The 17,238-nt window shown below is 39.3% G+C and overlaps 1 protein-coding gene across 1 annotated transcript; it reads left to right on the forward strand.

The window, feature by feature from the left end:
• Nucleotides 1-4,727: 4,727 nt before the first annotated feature.
• On the forward strand, nt 4,728-12,459 carry LOC123755341 (ferritin heavy chain). The gene is made up of 6 exons (XM_045737877.2): nt 4,728-5,072; nt 6,448-6,501; nt 7,526-7,623; nt 8,583-8,750; nt 9,986-10,054; nt 11,119-12,459. Exons 1-6 carry the CDS (start codon nt 5,036-5,038, stop codon nt 11,335-11,337), a joined length of 645 nt encoding a protein of 214 aa, XP_045593833.1. The 5' UTR covers nt 4,728-5,035; the 3' UTR covers nt 11,338-12,459.
• Nucleotides 12,460-17,238: the final 4,779 nt, after the last annotated feature.

The raw sequence follows: 17,238 nt of genomic DNA on the forward strand, positions 1-17,238 counted from the left end.
ATATTCTTAATGAAATAAATTAATACATTTTTTGACCCTCCAACTTTGTCTACGACCATTAAGAAACTTGAACCGAGTAAGAAGTTGGGACTCTATGGCAGTGGACTAATAAGATGTGTATGAATGCGTCGTTATGCACAATTACCTTCTCTCTCCGATCATACTCTACTCCTTCATAAAGTTCATTGGGTTAACATACCCTAAGACTCACACGACTTCATATTCATAGTGGAAGCGGCACTGGAGACCGGGTCACCCCAAGGCACAATAGCTAGATTGCACAAGATAAACAATTACTATACACTTTAGTGAGAAAGTGTAGAACTTTTCGGTGACAGGATGGCCACAAGTGGATCCCGGTCCGTTCCGGCTCTCAGAGGGGCGAGTGGTCCATTCCGGCTCTCAGAGGGGCGAGTGGACCATTCCGGCTCTCAGAGGGGCGAGTGGTCCATTCCGGCTCTTAGAGGGGCGAGTGGTCCATTCCGGCTCTCAGAGGGGCAAGTGGTCCATTCCGGCTCTCAGAGGGGTGGCGAGTGGTCCATTCTGCACCATTTGAGTTTATCGGTGTGGACTACACTGGAGCTCTTACTATTACTAGTACACTGAAAGTATACTTCAGTTGGTTTACGTGCGCCACCGCCAGAGTTGTCATTTAGAAGTGGCCCTTGAAATGACGGTATAAATACAGAAGATCATAGTACTTATAGCAACTATTTGGTCGAATGTAGCAAGGCGTACTGTTGGACCTCCAAACGTTCACGTTTTGTGTTACTGAATTAACTGGCATTCTATTTAATCTGAAATGTAACTAAAGAACCTATTGTTGACGTTTCGGTCCGTTCTGGACCATTCTCAAGTCGATGGTCCAGGACGGACCGAAACGTCGTCGTCCCTTCACTTTCTAGTGTGTGGTTTGGTCAACATATTTCAGCCACGTTATTGTGACTTCTCGTCTGCATAAAGAACCTACCCTAACCCGTTGAAGAATCCTAGGCTTAATACATACTATCATAGACCTAATTAATACATATACATGCTATATTATGCCTACGGATGTTTAAGATTTTTTATTTTTTCACGGACTTTATAAATTAATAATGCAAAACGGGACTTTTTGGGGGTCCAAGGGTACATATCGCCGGTACATTCGACCAAATAGTTGCTATAAGTACTATCCTTTTAGGAGGATAGATTGATTTCGATTCACACCTCGTTCATATACCCACAAGTCAGAGTTTTGCGACAACGGGATGAACTTCGAGGCTGGAGAACTCGAAGTTGTTGACTTTGACATCCCAATCTCTGTTGTTGAAACATCGGCCCCCAGCCTCATCAACACATCACGACCACCACTGGCGCAACATCTCATATAGCCACCACCATCATCGTAATACGTCACAGCTGTCAACATTGTCACAACATTTCAAACCAGTGTCACCACAACCAGCGCAATAACAATAACTCACAACTACTATTGCCAGTAGCGAGAGGCAACCATGCAACAAAATCCTGCAAGGGGGTCAATGCTAGGACCTATAGTGTTCTTGATTTGTGAGGAGCAAAAATACAATGAAACACTCCAAGAAATGATTGGGTGGTAAAACGACTGGACACTACAGTAGAGTTTAACTCAGGCAAGTACAAAGTAACGAAATCCTGTAATTGGTCAGAGAAAAAGACATGAAGGTTGATATCACACCGGCCCCGTCTCTCGAAGTATACGTATCTGTATACGTATACAAATACGAAGTATCTGTATACGGAATCATTCAGAACATTGTATATTACATATGACACACTAATAATGGAATATGAGGCTCCAGCGTGGAATCCAAGTCTTATTAACAATAATCGAAGCTTGCGAAAGTCCAGATATATACCGCCAAACTAGAGCTGAAAGGTATGAGTTACGAGGGAAAACAAAAAGACAAGGAATTGTACCTCATGCCACCGGAAGGCTGAAGAGCCAGAGAAGACCTGATTACCACAGATTTTTTTCAGAAACACAGACAGAACAGACAAGAACAGTGTAACAAAGACAGAACAGACAAGAACAGTGGAAACTAAATATCCAAATTAACCAGAAAGGCTTCAGAAAGATTTTGTCAGTTGTCAGAATAGTGTACAAAGGCAGTAAAGAAGAGAAGTAGTGGTGGACACTGACTCCAAACACAGCTTCAAGCGTAGATATGACAAAGAGTCCATAAGTCCGAGAACCAATCGATGGAAGCTTGAGAGGCGGGACTCGCCCACCTCAAGCACAATGAGGCTAGTACAATTAGCTAAGTGTCTGCATCAATCACAGACAGTACAATACAGACTCAGGTTCAGTCTGGTTGCAGCCCGCCCGCTGGCGTTCCCTCTTCCCTTTCTGCCCAGGGACTGGGGCAGGGACGCCCCAGTCCCCAGGGCGTCCCTGCCCAGACTGCCATATTTACAAGACCAGGTACTGCCTGGTCTCAGGGAGTCCCCCGTTTTAACTTGATATCCTGTTTCGTCGACGCCTTGATTATAAATGTCTTATTAATATTCGCAATTAATACTGGGCAACAGATCCGTTGCATGTTGATACTGATTTGATTTTGTTTGCCTTCAAGTAACCCATTGTTTATTTAATCATTACACTCTGTAACTAGCTTAGCTAAATGAATTTTGGAATCTAGTTCCTTAGCCCAATATGTGCATCTGTAATCATTCCACTCCCGGTTACAGGATGGGTATCGGGTGCACAGTTATTGAACTAAACCAAGCTGTACAACTCTATTTTGGGGAATATTTGTTCATTATTCAGCTGTATTATCCTTATGCAACACTTGTCCTTGTAGAAAGATACTCTTTCTATGGTTCAGTCTTCTCCCTGCTTCCACAATATCCATGAATATTATGAATATGATGAATATGTTATTCAAATTGTGTATACCAACGTCACTTCAGCCTCTCAGTATATCTCTTGTTATTTCATGTGTTCCTTCAGGGTTTTCCCGAACTCCCGAACTCATCCACAACTGATCAATGTATATTATGAATTAATATATATTGTAAATACATAAATAGTGAAATGACTTTTTGTTGTAACTAACTTTGCTGACATTATAATCATAAGGTGTGCTGGTTAGATGTAATTGGTAATGTAAATATCTCTGTGGAAGTTTGATTGAGACCTTTTGAGCCCTCTGTAATCCTTTTTGCGCTACCGATCACAGGATAAGTATGGGGGTGAACAATAAACTAGCCGCTTTCAGCTATAACAATCAAAACAGCTGCTCTTACCTCCTCCAATACTACCAAGGTTCGTTCTCGGCTCTCAATTGGGTTCGAATCCCGGGCGGTACAGAAATGCAGCCCGTCCTCCAAACAAAGACCCAAAAGTGATTCCATGCACCCGCCAAACCCCCTGTTCATGAATGACAAACGGTTTACACACGACTCACAACTGATTTCGTTCCAACATTTCCGGAACAAGTGCTTCAATGACGAATTTTGTTCGAACCACAACGCTGTAAATGCTTCACCCACGTATTACAAATACAAATAATCGCCAACAGAACCCAAACACCTAACCTAACCTATGCCTATATATGCACAATATGCTAATATAATATTAATTTATATTTAAGAAAATTCCTGTTTTCAATGAACTGCATGTAAAGATTTATGAATGCGTCTGTTGGGTCGACCGCTGGATGTAATGGACTTGAGTCGAGGACGGGTTGGGAAATGATTGGACACGTTTCCTGTTACCTAATGCCTCTGTTCACCTAGAAGTAAATAGGTAGTTAATAAGTTAATAAGCTTATTGTGGGGTTGCATCCTGGTGAGGGTCAGTAATTCGACTTTGGGGGGGGACCTCGATATAACCTAACAGGCTGGATGTCCAACCTGTCCTCCAATAGAACGTTGCATTTTGACGTATACTCTACCTAAGGCCAAAAATTGTCGTACTAAATGGTAGCGGCTCGCGAAATTGACATACTGTCCCGTTTTCTGTTTTGGGTCCTCTGGTAGGTTAGGTTAAGGGCACTTAAGTACAACAGTGTCTTGACATTGAGAAATCTTAGGAGGACGGGCTGGCCTATTGTCGACAAAATGAATTATTGTATTTTTTGTCTTGTCAATTTCTGTCTATTATATAGGATATGCGGTATTCCCGTCTCTCATTTTTTTTCCATTGATACGGGATTTGATTTCTCAAGAGCCAAAACAGCTCAGCAAAGTTAGCGAATAGTCCGACGTGTAAAGGAGACCCTTTTGCATGACCTGAATTAGGAGGTTAGTGTGTAGTTCTTACAGGCTGTTGTGGTCTGGCTTTTGAATAATTGTTGACATATACAGTGAATTTCAGTTCACTTCAGGTAAGTCTTCCCGAAAACTTTGTGGTAGTTATAACAATATAAGTAGATCGAAGGTGACATATCCTCCACTGGATACTAGTTAGAAGCATCATACTAGTTAGAAGATCATACTAGTTAGAAGCATAAGGAGCTTATTCTATAAGATTCCAAATAACTCATTTCTTTCTCACTCAGGAGGCAAATTCAGAATCTTCTCAAATGAAGTCTTGGATCCAAATGTATTACCCTGAACCAGGTTGATACTCTAGTCAGATATTAATTGCTCCCTTGCATCATACTTACACGTGCCGTTGTTGCGGCAAGAATCAATTGCTTCTTGTTAACAGTTGAAGGAGGATAGTGTAAGGGTTGGGAGCTGAGAGTGAATAACTTAGCAGCGTTGTAATAAAAGAGCGCTGCTTTGCAACTTCGTCCTTCATGTGAGCTTTGCTGGTCGACTCGCCAGGCCCCGGGCCTCAGTATCTCACACATCGTCAGAGCAGAGCTATCGCGCACTCAGTGTAGTGCCGTAGTCATCTCTACGATCCTCTTCCTCGACTCTTCATCGCCGTCCCTTCATTACTGACCCGGCCAGATATCGCTACAAGTTTCGACCGCTATCACTACTCAGCGAAGAAGCAGTTTAACATCTCGTATATCCAAAGATACACTCTACGATCCTCACTCAGAGACCTTCATCCATCATGGCTCTCCGCGCCCAAGTTTGGCTTTTGGTTCTAGGTTAGTAACTTGTCCGCCTTGATATATTTTAATGGTCATTTACCATACTGTATGACCTTTTAGTTTAATGCAATTAACGAGTACCCGTCTTGCGCGATGTGGCGGGAAAGGTGTTAGTCCCATAATGGGTTCTGGATTTGGATCCCAGTGTTGACCAGACCACACACTAGAAGGTGAAGGGACGACGATGTTTCGGTCCGTTCTGGACCATTCTCAAGTCGATTAAATTGGATATCCCAATGTGTTTTAAGCTAAACAAATAACATCGGCGTTCAACCAGTTATATTTGATTGATATTTTATATTTTGCACCTTGCATATGTATATTATAAATTTTAATAAATGTGAACATTGATGGCCATTTACGTTTTTCATTCGTTGATCGTCGGTTCAATTCGGGCAATTTAGAATATATTTTTATTAGGTTGTGAGAACTCGTGAGGACGGGGTGGATAGTTAGCTAGAAATCCCCAAAAATAATGTAAGATATTCTGCCCAGTTTTATCATAGATACCACAATTCTGACCAGTGAGTTTTTGCATAGGATTTATAATCTCTTTGAGATTTATAATCTTTGAGTCAGTTTACAATTAACTTGATTAAAACTACAAATGTTTGTATCAATAAATTATTTCCTACTCTGGATAAAATCAAATCAAAACTGTTATTCATAAATGATTGTACATTTATAATTGAGTAAGGTAATTATCAGGAGGAAGCGCTAAGCCATTACGTCTATATAGCCCTAGAAAGGGATTCGAAGATAAGGATTTAGGATAGGACGGAGGATTGGAATGGTACTCAATCACTTGGGCACTATTCCTTTTATATTTTCTCATTTTCTTTTTTTGCCCGTTGAGAAAATATTGCTTAATAATAGTTTTACACATGTCAGACATTTGTTATATAAAATAAAAAATTGATGATGCATTTTTATATGTCAATAACTTACTCGCATTGAATTATTTTGATCATATTGTAAAAATGAACATTTTGAAGAATGCATTCGCAGTTGGAAATGAAGATAATGAGTTAGTTTAGTTTATTTTTATGTACTCTATACCCATCTTGTGGGCGGTAGTGGAAAGGGTTACAGAGGCACATAATGGGCTCAGGGACTGAACCCCACAATTCGGATAATGAGAAATTACCCAATTTGAAGATTAGCAGGATACCCATAGATTACATTCAAAGCCCATTATTAGTTCTACATATATTTTTGCGAATGTGAAATTAAAATCTCGGTAGGTGTACTGATATAATTCATATATTTGTGTTCTAGATTTATTATATACTTAAGACAGCAATGAATTGTGCCTGTGTGAGAGGGGTTGGGATATCAATAAATTATATAATTATTTTTTCCTGCTCAACAGGGTTCGCGGCCGCCCAGACAACGAATGAAGCATTCCAATGCGAACGTAATATTGGTAAATATGAGATTTGGTTTCATAATGTAAATACGCCTATGTAGGTGTATGTTTGCTAAATACAAATAGTAAATACTTCTGTCTCTGTTTGCTAACACACACACACACACACACAATTACTTAGGTAATTACACAATTGTGGTGGAAATTGAGTGCCCAAAGGAGCCCACAGAGATATTAGAATTTTTTTTTTAATGTCAGAGTGGTTGACAAATGGAATGCATTAGGCAGTGATGTGGTGGAGGCTGACTCCATACACAGTTTCAAGTGTAGATATGATAGAGCCCAGTAGGCTCGGGAATCTGATTCAGATTCAGATGTTTATTCAGGTAAGGTATATACATACAAGTGATGTTACATTAATGGATTGATATATAGATAGAGCTAGTACATACAATGCCTAAAGCCACTATTACGCAATGCGTTTCGGGCAAGAAAAACATTAATATCTAGAACTTAATACTAATTGAGCATAAAGAATAAAAAGTGTTGAGAACAAATACAAATAAAGAAAAAAAAAAAAAAAAGGGGGAACATGACTGAAAAAGCAGCACAAATACAATAGGTTGACAAACAGTGTTGATTAAAAAAAATGCATCAGTTGATTGACAGTTGAGAGGCGGGACCAAAGAGCCAGAGCTCAACCCCCGCAAGCACAACTAGGTGAGTATGCACATGTCCTTGCTTACACACACACACAAACACTGATAAGATCTTGAGTAGCCTTCAAAAATCTCCTCCAAGGAATCATCCACGATACAAAACATCCGTGAGTTCAACACTGGCATATGCAGCGCCAGCTTGCAACTTCCACTTTCCTTTAAGTTAAAATGAGTCTTTAGTCTTTATAAAAAAACTTAAAGTTTAAAAGACTTTAAAAAAAAGTCTTTAAAAAAAATTAAGTAGTCTTTTGCGACTCAGGGTAATTGCATTCATCATTTTTAAATGTAATTTGATGTAAAAATGTAATGAATTACTGCATAATCTCTTATTATCTGTTAATTGATATATATTTCCCTTGCAGGTTTCCCAAAAGCAGTTTGCTTCACCCAGAAGTGTGCTGATGCTATTAATGGCCACATCAAACATGAGCTAGATGCAGCATTCAAGTACATGTACATGGTAAGACCATTACATTTTAGTACATGTACCCTATAGTGAGAATTTAAGTAATATAACCTACATGTGTTGAAAACATTACATTTAAGTTCATACAGAAAACGTGGTGGAAACATTGCATTTAATTACGTCTTCTCGGTTTTGATCACGAGCATATCATGGGCTGCCCCGACGCCATTGACCAATGATAATAGAACATTAAAATTAATGAAACTGTTGACGATTCTATTGACCCATGCGAGGCAGCTCCTGTTTATACAGCAACGCGTTTCTTGATGTGCTACTCCGTAAAAAATGCGACTAACTTGCTTAACTAGAAACGTCAAAATCCAACAGATTTGCCTAATAAGAAACGTAAGAACCAATTTAACGCGACCAAACGCATTCAAATATGCCTAACTTTGGCTTCAAACAATCCAACAATCCCACGTTTGGGATTGTTCCAACAATCCCAAACGGGATTGATGGATTGGATCCCAACAATCCCACGGGAGCCGGTCGGCCGAGCGGACAGCACGCTGGACTTGTGATCCTGTGGTCCTGGGTTCGATCCCAGGCGCCGGCGAGAAACAATAGGCAGAGTTTCTTTCACCCTATGCCCCTGTTACCTAGCAGTAAAATAGGTACCTGGGTGTTAGTCAGCTGTCACGGGCTGCTTCCTGGGGGTGGAGGCCTGGTCGAGGATCGGGCCGCGGGGACACTAAAGCCCCGAAATCATCTCAAGATAACCTCAAGATAACCACGTTACACGGTAATTTTTGTTCCATAAATTGACAAAGGAGTATATTGCGTGTGATGTACGTGCGTGTGATCTATGCAATGTTTCCATTAGTTTAGTCTTCGGGGAACAAATCGCAATAACGCGACTGAAGCAAATGTCCAAACTCACACATGACCTAAGACAGGTGCTTAGTCCTACTTGTAATAGTCATGAAATACTGCACCTTTCTCTCCTCGTCTAGGGTGCCAAGTTTGCCCAGTTCACCGAAGACAGGCCAGGTATCGCCCATTTCCTGATGGAAGCTGCAGCAGAAGAACGAGGCCACGCTATCCAAATGATGGACTACCTCAACATGCGAGGCATAAAGCTTACACCCAGCTTTACATATGTGTTTCCGTTTGATAGTCAGGTTAGTTGCTCAGGCTTTATGCCATATACACCGTTTTGTTTTAATGATTTGTATTAAATATTCAGTCGTTAGGTTCTTTTATTAAAACTTAAGAGCTATTGCAATGGTAAACAATAATAATAATGGCTGCAAACAATGTCTTTTACACATTCCTTGTCCATAGGCTATAAATATATGGTTTTGTCCCGTAAGCTGTTTACCATTCGATACTTCTTTTAACTATTGTGAATATAGATATTGTCTAATGCCACTGTATGTTTCTACTTCCCAATTATTTGCTATTCTAAAGGATTTTGAAGATACACTTTGTTCCCATTTTGCGAAAAGACAATACATTGGAATATAACTTGTCTATAATCCTAACGAAAATTTCCATGCAAATGGGGGTATAGAAATACATGTTAATATAAACAAAGTGTATATTCTCTATATTTACAAGAGGCGATCCACTGTAAACAGCTTGGAAGATGAAATAAGAGTTATGACCGATTGACAGAACTATTAAAGTAGATGCATCTATCTGGAGATGTCTCGAGGCTGTGGCCAGAGATGAGGTCTGAGTCAGTAGGACGGGAGATGTACTCCTGGTGACGTCAGAGAAGAGACGTCCGAGAAAAGATTTACTCCTTGTGACGTCCGATGACTGATTTACTTCTGATCGTGTCCCAGATCAAAGTCTGTGGAGTAAACAGGTTCTAGAGACGTTCCAGGGCAGATGTATTCCAGAGGCAACGTTCTGAGTCAGATTAGCCATTCAGCGTAAGACAGGGCAGGGTTTGCCTCACAATGTTAAGATATTGAGCAAAATACAGCCACAAACTAATGTTGGTTCCAACCTCTTCTTCAAGAGGTCTAATGCAACAGCTACCAAAAAGAACAGGAGTTGTAAGCTTGCAAAGTCACATTGCAGGGCAAGCAACAGGAAATTTATCTTCTGCCAAAGAGTAATAGGGTGTTCCAAAAGCTCTATCTACCGAAACTGTTGAAGCTTGGACATTGCTACAGTTTCCTCCACACGGTATTAAATCTATGGCATAGTCTATCTATGGAATAATTGACCCTTAATAAGTCACATACATTCCCTGGCAATAGAAACAGTGACCAACTGATAAAATATAAGTAAAATTTGCATATTTTTCATGAAGATTCATTTTCTAAATCATCCTCCCCCCTCTTAATTTATTATACATGTTATACATTATACAATGTGAAATAATTCCACGTGTCATTTTCAGCTGACCCAGGAAATCCAGAACATGACATATAGGTCTGCTTTAGAGGAAGCGATCAACATGGAAATTCAAGTGAGTTGATATTGAACCATAGGAATGTATTTCTATATCATTGACTATACAATTTATTACAAGATAGGATCAAGTGTCTTGAAGTATTTGAAATTATTTCGACCCAAGAATTAACTAGACATTTAAGAGGTATTTACTTTTCTTGGTATGTAAATGCCTCTTAAGAAAGTATGCATTTCTCGACATCAGTCTTGTCAGCTAACGTGGTAACTACTTTTTCTAGTCTAGCACATCTAGTCTAAAGTTCAGCTAGTCTTAAACTTGTAATAATATGTTACTCATCATGATAATAACCCAGTATTCCATTTTCATAAGTTGGGAAGGACTCAAGAAAGACAAAGCTAGGAGAGAAATATTGATACAAATTCAATATGTATAATTAAAACACACACGTGATGTATCAAAGCTAAAAATATTGTTGTTATTATTATTTAAAAGTATACATTAGAACACGATACAGTAGGTAATTAGTAGAAAGGGTATATATTGAATAAAGCCAATTAATTAATACTTAAAATAAAACAGTTCAGTACAACAGAGCTTCAACAGAATGTATAAGGCTGGCAGATATAAACAGAGCCTTTAGTAATCTCAATAAAATATTAGTCAGGCGTCTGTACACCACAAAATGAGAGAGATTTTGGCACATGTGGCCCCAGATTTGAGCCCATACTTTCTCAATCTATCAATCATAAATGTATTCATAAATGCTCCTTTTGTGCATTTATAGTTGGGTTTGTTTATATAAATTTACGGTAAATTATTTATCCAAGTCATATATGTCGTAATATGTTGTTTTTTCTTTTTCTAATTTCACCCCAAAATTCATAAACATTTTCCTTGAAAGATTATCAGCCACTTTTGATCTCACAATATTATCTTTTTCTTAATCGTCGTCATTCCACAGACGTGCTATCAGGCACGTCCTTGTGACATGAACTACGAGGACAGGTTTAAAGATTAAACAACATTATATACCAAACAATAAATGTCAAAATGGTTGATATTACCGAATTAGACTTTTACAGTACGCAACTATAACCACTTTATATTGTGTTTTTTAGGTGACCAATCTGATTTACAACGTGGTGAGTGAGTGCGTCCAAGACTATCATGCAGCTGATCTGTTCACCAGTTCTATCCTGGGGGAACAGCACGAAGGTGTTCGCAAGTTGCAGGGAGCTCTCAAGGCCTACGACGACTTGTCCCTCAACTACATTGGAGAAGGAGCTGAGCTGGCAGAATATATCTTTGACCGGAAGATAATGAGTGAAAAGCTTTAAGCTCAAAAGTTCAACTGATGCTCTGCCAGGGTCAGATTCACGAAGCAGTTTCGCAAGTACTTACGAACGTGTACATCTTTCCACAATCTTTGATGGTTTTGGTTACATTTATTAAACAGTTTACAAGCATGAAAACTTGCCAATCAATTGTTGTTATTGTTATAAACAGCCTCCTGGTGCTTCGGAGCTCATTAACTGTTTAATAATTGTAAACAAAGCCGCTAAAGATTGAGAAATGATGTACAGGTTCGTAAGTGTTTGCGTAACTTTTTCGTGTTCCCTGGAAGGAACATAACTTTGTAAACTGATGCGCTAGGATAGATTAATGCTAAATATTGTATGTACTAGAAACCGTTTTGATTAGAAATTGATCACCACCCGTTTTTTTTGACCATATGAATTGTTGCCTAAGAAATATATAAAGTAATGAAATATATTCTCTCATACTCGGTTTCCAGCATCACACATCAGTTGTTGCATATATATATATATATATAATATATATATATATTATATCCAATTTTGCAACATATTAGCAATTTATGATATTTGTTGGGTCAATAATGCAATAGATAAACAGCTTTGTTGCAATAAGACATGGAAAAAGGAATAGATTACCTCCACATACTTTAATGGTGTTCCAGAGAAGGATTAAAATCTCAGTTTTCTTCCAGTTAGACCCTTCCTTTTATGCGAGCATCCATGGGTTGGTTGGTATTCAATAGTCTCGTAATTTTCAGACCCAAGTTCGAATATCCAATTATTCAAGTGAATAGAAAGAGAGAATATAGGTAAAGTTTTCTTATTGATTTCTGCTCGGATGAGGAACTTAAGTAGAGTGTTCTTTATTAATACCCCTTATTCCTGAATTTATTTTCCCCGTGTTAGCAACATGTATTTTAACCAATCTTTAATTAAACAGGTATTACTGTTAATGTAATATCGTGTTGTTTCACAGTTACTATTCTAAACATTGTCAATTAATGTTCTTAACATTCTCGGATAACTAAACATTATCAGTTAATGTTCTAAACATCGCTTCCTTGTGTTAGATTAAAAGATGTAATACCATTTCATGCGGCTGGCAAGCTATCTCCAGGTACACAATAAAAACTCACAGCTTGAGCTGTTTGTATATCCTACAGTGAACGAATCGCTAGTGAACGCAATGCTGCACTGCGGTGAGCTACTCTCTTCATTACTTAAAGAATATACAACGCCAATAATGCCAGTGTCAGACCACGAAGGAAGGATTAAGACAGAAATATCCTTAAGTACTTTCGTATTTAATTTGAAGATGTATTAATGAATACGAGATGTACTTAAGGATATTCTTGTCCTGATTGTCTTAATCCTTCCTTCGTGGTCTGATACTGTCACACATTGCTCATAACGTGTTAATTTCTTGATGATTTACACACGCCTACCTATACCTATGTATATATATGCCTATACCTATGTATATATATGCCTATACCTATGTATATATATGCCTATACCTATGTATATACTACTTATCTTCGAGGAGGCTATCATAAAGCGAGAGAGGAATTGAAAAATACCTCCTGGCGGGAAGTTAATAGGAGATCAAACCATGGAAGCATCATGGGGACTTTTTTTTAACAAAGATCATCACTGAACTTGTTCAAAAATACATTCCAAGAAGATACTTGTCTAAAACTTTAGATAGGATATCAAATGAAAGACTGACAAAGAAATGACAAGACCATAGAAAAAAATGGTTGAATACAAATATGGATAAAACAGTGGCCATAGGCCTGATCTCATCGAAACTTTGAAAATAATGAGCAGTTTGGAGGATATTGATTCTGATAATCACAATGTTGTGAGTGTACAGTAGCACTCTGAACAGTCAGAGTGCCTCATAATGCATCTTATAGAGTACTTCAGGATGCATCCCCATAACAATTAACTAACTCCCGGGTACCTACCAACTGCCACTCTTTAAAATGACTTAACACTGCTACAGAAAGGATTAAAACTCTTCTTTTTATTTCCAAATGTATATATTTGCCAGATAATTTGGCACAAAAAAAAAACGCATATATTATTGTTTACACTAAATCAGCTACTCATACAATTCCTGAAGTTGTTGTGTATATATATACACGACAAAACATGAATGTATTTAAATGTTGCAATGAAAATTACAGGAATTATTACGTGGATAGTGAAATAACAAGGGAGCAGTAGCGCCTCTGGTGGTCAGAAGCTTTAACTGTATTACAGGTTGACAGTTTTGATAATATAGTCTAGCAAGGAAGAGTGGCGTATCCGGGGGTTCCACCTCCTAAAATGTGGGCATTTGAGGACGAGCAGGCAACTGAGGTAGTTCAAATTTATTTAAGTGTGAGTACAATAGATCTGTTAGAACAATACTTGTTTAATCAATCATAATATAGAAAGTAGTGTTCCCGTGTATACTTAATGTTATGTTATTCGTTATTATTCATTGTATTTGATGTATTTAGGCCGATTATAGCCGTGTGTTTGACAGGTGGCAGCCGGAGATGTGACAGGTGTACCAGCTAATTGGTCATTAGGGCTCTTGTGGTGGTCTTATAATAGCCATGCCCGCGGTTAAGCCCAAACACCACAAACAAATTTTCGACATATTTTGATGGAAATATGAATGAAACGAGGAATTTAGGCCACAGGTTGTGTAACGTGGCCAAGCCTGTGAGGATGGAGAGGGGGGGGGAAGAATGCAAGTTACTTTAATGAACATGATTCGGAATGAGGGAAGGCGACATGCTGGTATGATGAATTTACTTAAGGGCCACTATCTATAGTAGCGTCGACGGGAACAGGACGCCGGCGGCTTGTCAAAGGTCCTTCCCCCTCTCCCATTTTATTGAGGATTTTCCTATCTAGATTTTGAACTAAAGGAATAACTCTGCATTTACGACTTCAGTGGTTAAGCGGGTTCATGGAGTTATAACCCTTTGGGTAAAAAAAAATCAAATATTTCCTCGTAAAATAATAAAAGTACGATCCTTTGATTATTTCAAGCGTAAGATATACATATATATATATATATATATATATATACATATATGAATATTGGATGAATATAAATAGGATCTGCCTCGTATGGGCCAATAGGCCTTCTCCAGTTACCTTCATTCTTATGTTCTTCATAAATAAACTTGCTATACTTGCCCTTAATATATGTAAAACATATTTTTTCAGGTGCGTGACAAGTGTCTTAGACTGGTGAATAAGAAGAGACAAGGTAAAGTGCTTATTTAACAACTAGTTCTGGGCAGGAACGGGTGGAGCTAGACAGGTTAGTTAGAATAGTTCATTTATTATGCACCCCATACCCATCTTGTGGCGGTAATGGAAAGGGTTACAGAGGCACATAATGAGCTCAGGGACTGAACCCCACAATTCATTTAGCTAAGCGTTACAATCTTGATGAGCTAGTTACAAAATTCAGTATAAGTAGTCACATCATCAATGGGTTTGAGATCGACCACAGGTACAGTTTCTAAATTAAGCGTAGACAACTTCACACTCTTGTTAGCAGGCTGAGAATTTTTCCCTCTCACACATTATATATATATATATATATATATATATATATATATATATATATATATATATATATATATATATATATATATATATATATATATATATATATAATATAATATATATATATATATATATATATATATATATATATATATATATATATATATATATATATATTTATAATAGCGTTAGCAGTAAATCAGCTGGTGTTACTCTTCAGCAATATCGCGATATTTTTAAGCCCTATTTAGATTATGCATTTCAGTTTTGGTCGCCATGCTATAGAATGAATAAAAATTCACTACCACACGTCCAGCGTTGGGTGACAAAGTTAATCTCGCAAATTAGAAAGCTTCCATAGGAAGAGATATTGAAAAAGCTTAATTTACATTCTCAAGAAAGGTGAAGAGAATATGACATGTTTGAGTTGATTGGAGACATGAGAGTATGGAAATAAATATCCCATTTTACCTGGGCTCTAGGATACTCGAACCGTGCACCCCCATGTGTGTGAGACCGAAGCTTATCGACTATTGAGTCGATGGAGCTATTGAGTAGTCTTAAATTACGAATTTTTATATCGACAATATGCAGATTAGTGCAAACGGCGATGGGGTGAGATTTTGCCCAAATTTATCTACAGTTTTCAAAATTTATCTGAATTTACCTGAGGGGCCACTAATACTAGTGGCCTCGACGAGGACGGGAAGCTGGCGACTTCCTGGCGGCTTGTCAAAGATCCCCCCCCCCCCACCTTCTGATTTCAGTTTTCGCTCCGTTGTGTCTGTCTCCAGGAGCCGATGCTTGGTGCTCGTCCTGGTCGCTTCCGTGGCTATTCCTTTCTTTCCCCCTCCCCTCCGGCTGTTGCTGGGGCTTCTAACTCTTAACATAAGAACAAAGGTAACTGCAGAAGGCCTATTGGCCCATACGAGGCAGCTCCTATCTATAACCACCCAATCCCACTCATATACTTGTCCAACCCGCGCTTGAAACAATTGAGGGACCCCACCTCCACCACGTTACGCGGTAATCGGTTCCACAAATCAACAACCCTGTTATCGAACCAGTATTTACCCAAGTCTTTCCTAAATCTAAACTTATCCAATTTATACCCATTGTTTCGTGTTCTGTCTTGAGTTGATACTTTTAATACCCTATTAATATCCCCTTTGTTATGTCCATTCATCCACTTGTAAACTTCTATCATGTCACCCCTAACTCTTCGTCTTTCCAATGAATGCAATTTAAGCTTTATTAATCTTTCTTCATATGAAAGATTTCTAATTTGGGGAATTAACTTTGTCATCCTACGCTGGACACGTTCAAGTGAATTAATCTTCTGCTCTCTTGATTCGCGCTGATATTCCCTTCGTCCCCTTGCTTTTTCCGTCGCCACTCCAATGTTCTGCTGCCCGTATCTTTGTGAGGAAATGGTACACGGCTTGTTCCATTTATCTCCCCCCCCCGAATGTCCCGCTTTCTCTTCCCGATCATAAACACCTACTGAACTCCTTGTCGGAGCCTGTGCTCCTGCTGGGTGATTTCAATTGTCATACCCTTTTGGGTGATGTTCTGACAAACACCCGGGGTCGCCTTCTTGAACCGTTCATCTTCCCTGTCTTCTGAATTCTGGTGAGCCCACTCATTTAGACTCTCGGACTCGCACCTTTTCCTGTCTTGATCTTTCTCTCTGCTCGTCGTCTCTTGTATTTCTCGTAGCGGGTTCTTGATGACCTCCATGGCAGTGACCATTTCCCCATCCTTGTTACCCTTTTCCCTCCCCTCTACTTCTCTAGGTGGTGGTTTGCCAAGGCATACTGGAACCTATTTACCCTCCGTGCTACTCTCTCTGAACTCTCCATTCTGCCTCTCCCTCGCGCCCTCCTCCTTTTTCATGACAACGTCCTCGACGCTGCCCTCCGCTCTATTCCTCGCTCTTCCTCTCGGGGGACGCGGAAGTGCGTTCCCTGGTGGAATGTGGACTGTGCTGTAAGCACAGTCCACATTCCAGGCTGTCCACTGTACGCCTGGAAGAGAGACCTCCGCTGGCAGACGGCTGAGTCTTTTCTGTTGTTTCGGTAGGCGAGTACGGTGGCCCGTAGGACTATCCGTACGGCTAAACGTGAATGATGGATGCCTTATGTCTCCACCATTACTGTACGTCCGAAACTCCTTTGCTGCAGATCAGGAAGCGTATCCGCAAGATAGCGGGTAAGTTCGTTCCCGATGTCTCGCCGGTCCTTCACCTCCATGGTACTCTTGTGGCGGACCCATTGTAGGTTGCTACCGAACTGGGTTCCCACTTTTCCTTCTGTTAGCTCTGGTTCTCATCTTCCTCAA

This window comes from Procambarus clarkii, chromosome 20, assembly GCF_040958095.1.
Source record: "Procambarus clarkii isolate CNS0578487 chromosome 20, FALCON_Pclarkii_2.0, whole genome shotgun sequence".
In the NCBI taxonomy this organism is placed as follows: domain Eukaryota; kingdom Metazoa; phylum Arthropoda; class Malacostraca; order Decapoda; family Cambaridae; genus Procambarus; species Procambarus clarkii.

Bases quoted from the DNA above. Each gene is read 5' to 3' on its own strand.
- LOC123755341 (XM_045737877.2), top strand. From the start codon at position 5,036: ATGGCTCTCCGCGCCCAAGTTTGGCTTTTGGTTCTAG. The intron at 5,073-6,447 runs GTTAGTAACTTG...CCTGCTCAACAG, and splicing joins AGTTTGGCTTTTGGTTCTAG to GGTTCGCGGCCGCCCAGACA. The intron at 8,751-9,985 runs GTTAGTTGCTCA...TGTCATTTTCAG, and splicing joins TGTTTCCGTTTGATAGTCAG to CTGACCCAGGAAATCCAGAA.